At 50.0% G+C, this 12,660-nt stretch overlaps 2 protein-coding genes across 3 annotated transcripts; both read left to right on the top strand.

The window, feature by feature from the left end:
- Nucleotides 1-496: 496 nt before the first annotated feature.
- On the top strand, nucleotides 497-2,644 carry LOC120666103 (disease resistance protein RGA2-like). The gene has a single exon (XM_039945891.1). It carries the CDS (start codon nucleotides 762-764, stop codon nucleotides 2,370-2,372), a length of 1,611 nt encoding a protein of 536 aa, XP_039801825.1. The 5' UTR covers nucleotides 497-761; the 3' UTR covers nucleotides 2,373-2,644.
- A 4,461-nt stretch (nucleotides 2,645-7,105) lies between these two features.
- Nucleotides 7,106-12,348, top strand: LOC120666101. Of its 2 annotated transcripts, none has more exons than XR_005671559.1 (3): nucleotides 7,106-7,683; nucleotides 10,778-11,636; nucleotides 11,728-11,797. XR_005671559.1 is itself a non-coding variant. In XM_039945889.1 (3 exons), exons 1-3 carry the CDS (start codon nucleotides 7,527-7,529, stop codon nucleotides 12,006-12,008), a joined length of 522 nt encoding a protein of 173 aa, XP_039801823.1. In that variant the 5' UTR covers nucleotides 7,112-7,526; the 3' UTR covers nucleotides 12,009-12,348. The 2 variants fall into 2 exon arrangements, 1 of the variants encoding a protein (XP_039801823.1); XM_039945889.1 differs by having other exon boundaries at nucleotides 7,112-7,683; nucleotides 11,553-11,636; nucleotides 11,728-12,348.
- Nucleotides 12,349-12,660: the final 312 nt, after the last annotated feature.

The raw sequence follows: 12,660 nt of genomic DNA, 5'->3' as shown, positions 1-12,660 counted from the left end.
ACCGGCAGAGCCACTGCCGCCAGCCTCGTCGTCCCCATGCCCACCAGCACCGTGAGCCCTCCTTCTAAGATCAGCGGTGAGCAGCCCCCCCCCCCCTAGCAACTCCGAACTTTAACCTGAACCCTAATCTCACCAGAGTTGGAGAAGGAGGTGTAGATGGGAAAGAAAAAAATTTGAGTGAGGAGAGTCTCTAAATCACTCGGGTGAGGTTTAGCTTTCTTCGAAAAAATTTGTTTGGTAATGCTTGTGGTGATCTGGTGGAAAAGTACTTCATGAAGCCCAACCAAACACGATCTATCTATCTATTACTTCCTCCGTTCCAAATTGTAGGTCGTTTTGAGAAATCTTGATACATAATTTTTGTCATGTATTTAGACATAGTATTTATCTAAATACATAGCAAAAAATTATACATCTGATTTGCCAAAACGACCTATAATTTGGAATAGAGGGAATATATTCTATAGGCGCGCGTGGATCAGCCATTTTACCTCTTGTTAGTTCAAGCTGCGTGCGAGTGATATTGATGTCACAAAAGTCAGTTCCTCCAACCATTTGCGGGTGCGTCGTGAGTCGTGACAACGCTTGATCAGCCTGAGCCATTATTCTACCTCACACATTCACACGCCTCTTGAGCCTTTCACGTCGCTTTCCCGCCAACATACCCATCTCCGGTGACGGAGTCCAAACGCATCGTTCTCCCGGAAACCTCAACCTCCCAGATCGATCGATCTAGCCCCCCTCGCCGGAGGAAGCTCGCCATGGCGGACGCCATCGTCTCCGCCGTCATAGGCGAGGCCGTCCGCAGGGTGATCTCCCTCCTCACGGGACGCTTCGGAGTCGGCCACCAGCAGAGCACCGAGGACAAGCTGCGGAGGATCTGCCGCACGCTCGTCAGGATCCACGCCGCGGTGGAGGAGGCCAGAGGGCGGCAGATCACCAACGATGGCGCCCTCCGGTGGCTCTCGGAGCTCATCGACGGCGAGTACCAGGCCCGGTACCTGCTCGACACGGTTGGCCTTGGCCGCGGCAGCCGGGACGAGCTCGAGGTCACGAACTCCCGCGACGACAACCAGGTGCCGGCGCCTCCTCCTCCGCGAGATTCCTCCACTTCCCCGTTCAACCCTGCGAAGCGCGTGCGGCGGGTCGCCGCGACCGCCGTGAGGAGGGCTTTGTCGCGCGGCGATCCCGGTACTGACGGCGACGAGATCGACAGGGCTCTCGAGAGCTTGCAGGAGGCCTCGGCTCACCTCGGTGAGTTCATTCTGCTCCTCCAAGGCTGCCAGCCGATCCGCCGTCCCCTGCCAACGAGCATCTTCATCGACGGGCAGATGTTCGGCCGGCACGTGGAGAAGGAGCGGGTCATCAACTTCCTCCTGCACGACGGCGGCGCCGGGGAGCTGGGCGTGCTCCCGGTCGTCGGCGCCGTCGGAGCCGGCAAGACGACCCTGATGCAGCACGCCTGCGACGACGACCGGGTGCGCGGGCACTTCGCCGCGATCCTCTTCCTCAACTTCCCGTGCACCTACGCCATCGCGGCGAGCGGAGGAGCCGCCGCCGCCGCCCTCCGGTCCAAGCACGTCATCGGCGACGCTCCGCGCGGCCTCAGCGACCCGCTGCGGTGGATCAAGGGGAATAATTTTCAGAGCAAGCGGTTCCTGATCGTGTTTGAGGACGTCGACATGCGCGGGAAGCAGAGGCTGGAGGAGCTCCTGCTCAAGCTGAGGCGCGCCGGCGCCGAGCAGGGGAGCAGGGTGATCTTCACGACGAGCAACCGGCGCGTTTCGACGTTGGGGACGGTGGAGCCGGTCGTGCTCAAGGTCCTGCCCGCCCCGGAGTACTGGTTCTTCTTCAAGGCGCACGCGTTCGCCGGCAGAGACCTCGAGGAGCGCCCGAGGCTGGTGACCGCCGGCAAGGCGATCGCCCGGAAGCTGAACGGATCATTCTTCGGAGCCAAGATTGTGGGAGGATTGCTCAGGGACCATCCGGACCCCAGATTCTGGTGCAGGGTGCTGGGGAGCAACATTGGGGGCCTCTCTCTGCTGGGCGATGGCCTTGGTTACATTGCGGATTTGTCCGAGAACCTGCTGCCGGATCATGTGAGCGTTCACCAGGTGACCATCTCCAAGGCCCCCTTCGCCTCACAGGTAGAGCTGCCAAGATTTCAGGACCTGGTGTGTGAACCTCGTGGCCCGGGGATCGGCACCGGCACCGGCTTGGCGGAGAACACCAGCTCTGTCAGAGTGCTGCTGTGCAAGTCGGTGATGCCGTTCTACAGCACTTACTACATTGCTTCTTGCACTGTTGGCTCAGGAAACAGTAGGTACGAGCGCGCTATGGTTTCGTCTAATTTGTTGTTGGATCATGTGTAAATAGCGTCATGTGAAAAACAAGCTTGTATATGTCTGTCATCCATGATCCAAGTGTGTTTCCTTGTGTACATGTGTTCTCAAAGCAGGAGCTCTGTTGTGCTCACAGGAGATGTGAGCGAGAGAGAGAGAGAGAGAGAGAGAGAGAGAGAGAGAGAGAGAGAGAGAGAGAGAGAGAGAACGTGATGCCTCTGTCTTTCTGTAGCTTCTAAAGTATGTGTATAATTGCCTGTCATTTTCTTCTTCCTAAATGCCGGCGAAAGATTTTCATGTCAGGTACATATCGACTTCAACCGGCTTGTCCTTGCAGCAGTAAGGGTCACCTGCTTTCCCAAATCTTAGTGATGAAGATGAGAAGGACACATAACAGTTCCAAGGGATAGGGGGATTGCAAATTTCAGCTTTCCTGATACCAAAGGTTTCTGTGAGGTCCGGACAGCCTCATATGCTTGCATAGTCATGCAAAGGGGAGCAGTTTCAGAATGTTCAGATCAAAAATTCAGAGTTTCTTTATTTGTAGGTGTGTGGTACTTCACTTTGTTAATTTGCCGTGGTCAACCTGCACCTTTTTCACGGTCAGTTCATCCTACAATCTATCAGGCTGTGTTTAGATCCCAAAATTGGGTGCCAAAATTTCTGCTCAATTTGTGTCAAATTTGTGTTGAAATCTGTACATGTGTCAGGCCTCATGATGGATGGCAGAGTTGGGTACCCATGCAATTTGCTGCATGCACTCTGCATGCTGCATGCAAATGGCTCCTTGGCCAATACCATGCGGCACCCCTACCAAAACAAATAATTTATTCAACACAAAACTGTTACAAAAATTACAAAACTATTACAAACATAACAAAAATGTTTGAAACCCGTACAAAAACCGATTGGAAAAAAACAAGTCCTCATAAAATTACAACTTCAAATACATGATTTATTTGAGCGCCCATGCATTCGAACACACATTTATTGGCCGCCATGAAACATTTGAAATGCAATCAAATCGCGAAATTCGTTCATCTGTTGGTTATCTAACACAACAGGCGCCTCCTCAGTTGGTGGCTGCTGTACGGAAGCAGCAGCCGGCACATATTTTGGATCACGGTCACAACGAGCAAAGTGTCGGTCCCTTTCTTGACTCAACCTGATGAAGTTATGAAGTGCCATGCAAGCAACTACTATATGTGTTTGTGTTTGTAGATTATAACTCGGGATACCCATTAATATCCTAAACTTTTGCTTGAGCACTCCAAAGGCTCGCTCAATGCAGTTTCTAAGTGAAGAGTGTGCGTAGTTGAACAACTCTTCTTTACCTTGTGGTTCTTCTGCGTTTTGAAACTCTTCGAGATGGTACCTTGTGGTCCTGTACGGCGCAAGGTACCCTAGACGGTTGGGATACCCGGAGTCTACCAGATAAAACTTCCCTGCACCGGCAAGCACCTGTAAGTATGAAGTACATGTAATTAGGAAGTTTAAAGACAGAACAGCCACTTAAGTACCTGTAGGTGGGTGAGGAAACACATGTCCAAACTTATTCATCGAATCATCAAACACCCTCATGTCATGAACTGAACCAGGCCAACCAGCATTGACAAATGTGAATATCAAATCGAAGTCACAGCAGGCCATGACATTTTGGGTTGTTATGTTCTTACGGCACATGTACTGATTCACAAGATCTTTGGAGACAACACAGGGAATATGAGTGCCATCAATTGCCCCAATACAATCCTTGAAGTAGGGATAAAGCCTACGGTTGTTCAGTCTGGAATGCATGGTTCTAAACTGTCGGTCTCTTGGTTTGATGATGTCATCAGCTAGCTTCACCAAAGACTTGAGCACTTTCACAAACAAGTTATGCACCGTTGCCAATGATCTCCGAAATATGTTCCTAGCTTGCCTAACAGATTGTGGAGCTCCAACTACCCAAAGGAACATTCCTAAGGCCTCAATTGTGGAAGACTTTCCACTATATGTGAGCCCATACAGTTCTACCAACAGATCATGGAGTTTGTAGAATAGCTTGGGGGTCATTCTATACATGTCATAGCAATCCTGGGTATTGCAAAGGTTCCTCTTAACCCACTCGTCACCACTTAGACCCGGTTCTATGACCCTATACTCAGATCTGGTGAAATACTTGTCAACATGCATAGCCACTGTGGACATACCTAACAATGCAGCATGGGCAGCAGCCTGTTCATGCTCAAGGGTGGCTAGTAGGAGGTCGTCAAACTCATCCTCACTATCCTCATCCTCTCCATGCAATTGACCCTCAGAGGTGTTCGTACCTAAGGTAGGAGCTGGAACCTGCAAGCAACAATAACAACAAAAAAAGAAGACATCAGTGACAAGTTGCCAGCTAATTGGGGTCCTCATTAGTGCACATCGTCACACACACAGCAGTTGAACTCACTCCCAACACACACATCTTTCGAATTCAAATAACACACATGCAAGCTTTAGTTGTCCAACACACAAACATCACAAACTAACACAGCCATCACAAACTTAGGTCTACGGACACGAAGGATACATGAATGGTTGAGAAGGTCTAGACCCGATTTGCGTAGGCTTTGATGGTCTGTTTCCTTCCTTCAACACCATTCTTGAGGAACCAGATGATGGCCTTCTCATTCTCGAGTATGTTGAGGACACCAAGCCATTCTGGGCTGCTCTCAGTGAAGCCACACTTTTTAGCCAAACTGATAATGAGGTCCACCTGCTCCTCCTCCTCTTCCGCTCCGCTGCCTCCCTGGCAGCCTGCTCTGCTACCTGACGTTGCGCTGCACGCAGCCTCAGGGTGTCATTGAAGTATTCACGGCCATCACCAATTGCTACAGTGAGACCCCCAATCTTTTCGCACATGGCCCTCACTGCTGGGCTCTTCACCTTCTTATGGGGACTGCTTGCTGTGCTGCGTAGGCTGTGTGTGCTGCGTGAGCTGCTGGTCCTCTTGCTGCCAACGCTATCAAGTGTGGCCACATGTTGATCATCTGGCTCTTGTTCCTCTTCATCTTCAGCGTCATCACTGGTAATGTCCTGTACTGAGCGTTGCCCAGGGGCATACGAGGTGGAACCATCAGCAACAAAGCCAGTGAACATTTTATCCATCTCGTCAATGTAATCAGGAAACCCATCCTTGAGCGCCATCAAGTCTTGGTTGCCCTACAAAAAGTTGACTGCATTAGTTTAGTTTTTTCATTGTTCATTATACAATGTAAAATAAAACAAGGCATTGGGCGTGTGTTCTCTTCAATACTGACCGCAGTCGCCGACTTCCTCCAGTCTGTAGATGCCTTAGGTATGGTGCCATCCCCGCGGCCCAACCCAGAGCCTTTCCTCAACTTCTGTTCTATGAAGTTCCACTTCAACCGCAGCTTCTTCAACAGGTACTTGAATTGCTCAGTGTCATGATAAATTTGGGTTGCCAACAAAAACCTGTTTGAGATTTCCTCCCAGCCGCGCGGCGTCATTTTACCCTTTAGGCATTTGTCGTTCCCAGTATCCATTACGCCGCAATAGATCTCACAAAACTGCTTGATAAGGTCTGGTGTCCACTGACCCCTATCGGTGTCCTCCTAAACGACGGGTAACAACGGTACGAAATGAACGGAATGGTGGACACTAATGAGTTTGCATGAACAAAACCATAGAGTAGGTGCAGAATGGTGCGCGGTAGTGAGTTTGCATGAACAAAAACATGTAGGTGAAGAGACGTATACCCCAGATCGGCGACGGGCATTGCGACGCCTGCCTCTGCGAGCTGGTCCCCTTGCAGATCCACCCGCGTTGGGTGTAGGGGACACGTAGCCGCCGTGGAACGCCGATGCGCCGCCGTAGGGCACGTATCCGCCGGGCATTGCCGCAGGGTGGCCGCCCATGAACGCAGATCCACCAGCTACGGTAGCACAACTTGCGTCCACGAACGCAGACCCGCCGCCGACGTGAGCAGATCCGCCGAGTCCTCGGCCGCCGCACGGGCCACGCAACCCGAGGGTACCCCTCCCGCTGCGTGCGGGTACGCGTACGGGAGGCAGACCCTGCCTCACGGCCGCTCCCCCAGGACGAACGAGATCTCCGAATTCTTGGGTGTCTGACCACTCCGAGGCCGAGTTGAGGTCGAGCGCATCGAAGTCGAGGCGACTTGGTTGAAGACTGCTCGACGACGCCATGCCATACGCGGGGGGGGGGGGGGGGGGGGTAGACGGGGTTGTAGGGAAAGCCAGGAGGAAAGGCCGCCGGCGGGGATAGGAAATCCCGGGTATGGCCGCCGTCGCCGTACGCACCGTCATGGCCGTAGCTCCCGCCGTCGCCGTCGGCACCGTTGTGCCTACCGCCGTCCTGGCCGTCCATCGGCCTGGATCTGGACGAGGAGGTAGTGGATGAGGTGGGGGATGCAGGGGATTTGAGAGGCGCCGGCGCCGGCGGCAACAGGTGTGGAGTGGGGTGAGATTGGGGAGAGACGAGGCACCTAGGGTTTGGACTCTGGGGGAGGCGCCGCACCGGGGTAAGGATAAGGCAGGGTTGGGCTGGCTGCGGGGGCGGACGAGGGGTGGGCTGCGCACAGACATGGGCCGGACACAATCATGAGCTTTCTGTCAGCAAATGTAAAAACAGACCCAATTTGCAATTTTTCTACCAAATTTCAAATTTCATGCCAATTCCATGGGATCTAAACACAGCCTCAGTGAACTGAACCGGTCCTTACTAATAGTGGACCACCACCTTGCGAAGTGGTTTCCAGTCCATGTCCACATACTCCTCTTCCAGAATTCAGCATATGGTTAGCTTCCAAGCAATCCAACCATAAATACCCATCCATGTTCTCATGTTCTCCCATCCCTTGCCCAAACTGCAACTCCTACACACTCAAAGTGAGAACCATATTTATATGTATATATACATATATTATATATAATATCTAGTCGCATCTCGTCTCTTGCACACACCACGAGTCAGATCCGTTTATCCTGCTGCTTTGCCTCGTATCAACCCCAATGGTCCACGCAGCCACTCCATTATTGTATACAGTTTCTTTCTGAGTCAACTAGTCCTCTCTATCTCTCTCTCTAGCTCACATCTCCTGTGAGAACTGAGAAGTGAGAGCATCACGTTTGACCTTGCCTGGTAGCAGCCCAAGGGTACGGAGCACACATAGGCATGAGGTTTCGCAGAGGCAAGAGCTCCAACGAGGCCAAGAAGGGCTCCGCTGCTCCATGGCAGAATGGAGAGAGGAAGGTCGTCGTTGATGGAGGAGGAGCTGGCTCCAACAGCAGGCAGGTGGCGCCGGACACCGGCTTCGGAAATGTTGACGACGGTAAGGCTATCCTGCTTGCAGTGTTTCAGTTCTTGTGCGTTGGCGTGGATCGTCATATGATGTTCTTTGTTCTTTCGCTTTTACGAATATTTTCGGTATGCTTGCTGGTGCTATTGCGATGTAGAAATGATTTTGCTGAATGCCATTTTAAATAAACTTATGAACCCCCAGCAAAAATAAAAATCCTACTATGAATGAAACAGTGTTTTGTTTGTTATTATGAAATGAAAATCACAATGGTTTCTAAAATTTGATTGAATAAATCAGAGGCTAAGACTCAGCCGGCTCCTTAGTGCGGTGCTTTCATATATATGTTTCTTACTTCATTTTTGGAAGGGAATTGGTACGCCATGTGTGTGTTAGGAACAATCTTAAAGCATCTTCCTTGTTTATAAACAAACTAATTAATCTGAAAATAATTATTACTTCCCTGTTTTTGATAAAACTGTGTAAAAGAGTTAATATTTAATAAGACAGGCTTTTTAGAGAAAAATAAGACAGGCTTTTTGAACTGTCCAAAAAATCTGAATGATCAACTGTGAACACGGCAGGGTATTTAACATTGCCTGAAAAAGTTGCATTGCATAACAGGCTCACAGCTACATTTAGTGGCGGAGCCACCCATCACGCAAGGTGGGGCATATGCCCCAGCTAGCCGCCGGGAACCCCGACCCCCACCTCCTCCTCCTCCGGCGAGTCCGCAGCCCGGTCCCCAATCCCCGGGCGGCGGCGCTCCTGTTTTTGCGGCTAGGTCATAGGGCAGAGGCCATGGGCGCCGCTCGCTCGCCCAGCCGCCAGACAGCCAGAGGCCAGAGCAGACCCCCGCTCCGCCGGCCATCGCCGCGCGCCGTCGCCCCCTGCCGCCCCCGCCCGTCGGTACCCACCACCGCGCATGGCGCACTGCAGCTCCCTATCAGCCTCAGCCCGCTGGCACAGACCGCCGCGCCGCCGCAGTGCCGCTGTAGCGAAAATGGCCTCTCATGCCATATTTCAATATAATGTTTTGGTGATTGATATAGACAACACAACACTTGGACTAATATTATTGTTAAGATGACCATTCTCAGGCTTTTAGGTTCAAGTGATGACAAAGAGAAGATAGGCGTAGCTAAGCCCGAAGGGCCGCCCCTACGGTGGTTCCGCTAACCGATTACCGGACGGGGGTCGAGGGGAGCCGCCCCTCGCGGGTCTCAGGGCAGCGCCCTGAAACCTCTTCGGTCCAAAGGACAAGAATTGAAGAGACCTCAAAGAAACCAAGTCAAAGAAATCAAGACAGAGATACTTTAGTATCACCGGTTAAACCGACGCTGAGAAAATCACATACGTCAGTGCATTGACTTGGAGCACACCAGGAATTTTGGTTTCACCGGTTGAACCGACGTTAGGAAAGTTGAATACGTCGGTGCAATGGACCCAGAAGCTGAGGCAAGGTCTATACACCGGATGAACCGACGATTGGGTCTTTGTGAACGTCGGTGCAGTTGTCCAGAGAGTTTGTTTTTCAGAGTTCACAGGACAACTACACTCACCGGTTAAACCGACGTAGCATCGGTTGATTGCCCGTACACGTAACGGCTAGTTTTTGAGGCGAGCAGTTTAGTATCACCGGTTGAACCGACGATGGCTACTGGAGGTGCGTCGGATTAACCGGCGTTAAGTATTTTTCTGGCAGCTTTTCTCCAACGGCTATATTTGGTTGTGCTGCCTATATATACCCCCAAGGCCGGGTCATTTGTGTGTGCTGGAGTTGCTGAAGAGATAGAGAAGTCTACTACACTTGAAGAACATCTCCAACCACCATAGAGCTTCATTGTACATCATATAGGCTTAAGCACACTTGTGAGAGTGCTTAGTGCTTGGTTAGGCTTAGCTCTTGAGAGAGTAAGCTTGAGTGAAAGCCTTGCTGCGGCAAACATTTTGTGTACTCGTCGTGTGACCCTCCGACTTGGTGTGGAGCGGCAACGACACTTTGTGCGGGGAAGTAGACCCCTCTTGGTGAGAAGCTCCAATAGTGAAGACGGTGCCGTTGGTGACGCTTCGAGAGAGACGGTGGCGGTGGCCTTGTCTTGGTGACTTGGGATCACTTAGTCTTTGCTTGCCGGGAGTCTTGGTGGCGAACGCAAGACGGTGATCAAGCGAAGAGACTTGGCATCACACCTGTTCTTGTTGGACAAGTGGCCGTGGACGTAGGGAGGGACTTGGTGTCCTAACCGAACCACGTTAAATCGTGTGTCTTGGTGTCTTCACGGGAGTTTGCATATTCTCTCCCTTACCTCTTTACTTATCATATTACGTTTCCGTATTTACTCTATCTTGCGTGCCTTTACTTTCCTAGTTAGTTTGATTATGATTGGCTATAGGTTGCAAGTCTTTTAGGAGTAAGTAGAGAGTAGCATAGATAAACCTTAGTCATAACTAGCATGTGTAGGACGTGTTAGATTTATCTCATACAAATAGATTGAGCCCTAGAATAGAAAGCGATTAGCGACCCTATTCACCCCCTCCCCCTCTAGGGTCGGACACCCCGGTGATTCTTACAGCCGCACCCTGCCGGCCCCCGCCCGCCGGCACCCCGCAGGCGGCTGGCCCGCACAAGCCTGCCGCGCCCCGCCGGCGGCCCCCTGCCGGCCTGCCCCACCTAAATTTTTTGGCTAGCTCCGCCACTGGCTACATTTCTGTATAGCAGTTAGCTGAAACCATATGCATGTTATGAGGCTTTGTGGGGGCGATTATATGAAACAGAGTTCTACCAAATTCGTGTACGAATGAAATTAATGAATTCGGATACCATTCATAAATATTTACACGAAATCCCAACAGTTTGTGCCGCTCACTGTGCATGGACCGCTGGTTTGTGCTGCGTGTGTGCACCACAAAGCAGCAGTCTTCTTGGCCATGATCGGAACAGCCTGTCAACCGCAGTTCTGCATCCTAAATGGCATTTTTATTTTTATTTAATATTTTACAATTTTAGCTTGCATTACGCAATATATATTTTCATTTTACACACTTTATTAAGATCATCTAATCTTTTTTATTTCCAACTGAACATTTTGTACTCTGAAGTTCAGCCACCAGTTTCTGCAATTTTCAGGACAACCACAATCAAATCTGATAGAACACTATACCATCTCCCAACCAGATAATTGCATACAGATGTTGATGCCAAAAAGACATCCGGTCCCATATCAACGGAAGGAAACCCATCAGAGCATCTTCAGCAGTCCAACTATCATATCGGAAGAGTAGATAAGAAACTACTGCTCCAGAAGTCTTCCAAAACTTTTCTCTTTTCCCAATAATTATTGGGACATCTCTGCAATTCACCCCACCTCTCCCTAAATAAAGAGGTGAGTTGTGACTCTCCCAATAAAATAGTTGGATTGAGAGAAGGTTATTGGGAACTGCAAAAGCAACTCTTCCAATAATCCTAAAACTATTATTAGAATATATCACAATACCAATTATTTGGAAAAAATTATTGAGGGACTGCTAGAGATGCTCTCACCATGCTATCCTTTTGGGGCAGATGAAATGTTGACATTCCTCTGCATCTCTTGATGATGCTGGAGAAGAAGTGGCGGAAACATGCGCATCCTCCTTTATTAGGGGGAAGCAGAAAAAGAAAAGGGCCTCCGCAAATTTGTGCGCGATTATCTCCCTTGCAGTTGAAACAATTCTCATTACTAAACATGATCGTGCTTTTACGCCTGGACCACACCGTGATCATGACTTGGTTGCCTGCCGTTTTCCACGGTTGAACTAGTGATCATACTGTTCCGTTCTCTGTCACTGTCATGGTTATTATGTCCAAACTCCAAACTGAGCTGTGATGATGGTCTTATTAGTTGCCTGACTGGGTTTTGCAGGTAGCAGCAGAGATGAAACATTCTTTGAAGCCACCCCTTGGTTGGAATCAGATTGCGAGGATGATTTCTACAGCGTCAATGGAGGTAACGAGTAGCTAAGAAAATTCAGACGTTTAATTCCTACTAGTAGAACCATTAACCCATTGGTGCCATTTGGTGACTGCCGCGTCGTCAGATCTGACCCCTGCAAGATCACTCACGTCGCAAACCAGCCGGGTCGCGCCGTGTGCAGCCGCCAAGGATCTGCCGACGCTGGGGGCGATCCTGAAGGCCGAGCCGCTGAAGCCGCCCGCCCAGCAGACGAGGAAGCTCGGCGACCTGCTGCGGGAGCCGCAGGACGACGACCTCTCCAGGGCCGACTCGCTGCGCCTCACCGAGGAGGCCAACCGGTGCTGCGTGCCGCAGTTCGCGCGGGCCATCAGCTGCGACGGGAGGAGGAGGAGGAGGTATAGGTGATCTAAGTGGCGGCCATGGTGGGTTGGTGAGTGGAGGATGGCAATGGCGTGGCAGAGCCTGGGTTTACTGAACTGATGCAGAGTTTCTGGAATCCTGGGAGTTGGGGCTTCACTCTGTTCTAGCCTCATGGTCTCATGGAACAGGTACAAGAAGAAAAATGGACATCCGAAATGTGTATATAAATGATATAGAACTGTGTTGAAACTGTCAGAAAATGTTATAAGTTTTATTTCTCCATGGACAAGGAGAATCTTAATTTAAAGGTTTTGCATAACTATAGTGGGCATCACAATGTATGCCAAAAAAATATATTGTGAATTTTTCATCATTATTTTTCCTATAGTTTTGCATCATAAGGGTTAATTTATTTAAATATCATACCCTATGGAAATAATAATGAAATTTTTTGACATATTTTTCTAAAATGTGTTATGATGTCCATTATCATCCCGTAAAATTTTAACTCAAGACTTCGCTTGTGCGTGAATAAATAAAAATAAATCTTATTAAGGGGTAAATTGGACCAAATAACATAGTATAGGGTAAATTGAACTAAGAAATAGTTTAGGGGGTTATCCGGACTTTAACGATACTTGAAGAGATAATATGGACTTTTTCACATATTATTATATATGCCATGTAATGTACTCCC

The sequence above is a fragment of the Panicum virgatum genome, chromosome 3N (assembly GCF_016808335.1).
Source record: "Panicum virgatum strain AP13 chromosome 3N, P.virgatum_v5, whole genome shotgun sequence".
NCBI classification, from domain to species: Eukaryota; Viridiplantae; Streptophyta; class Magnoliopsida; order Poales; family Poaceae; genus Panicum; species Panicum virgatum.
The sequence above is the reverse complement of the archived record's forward strand: the minus strand, read 5'-3'. Positions and strand labels throughout refer to the sequence as shown.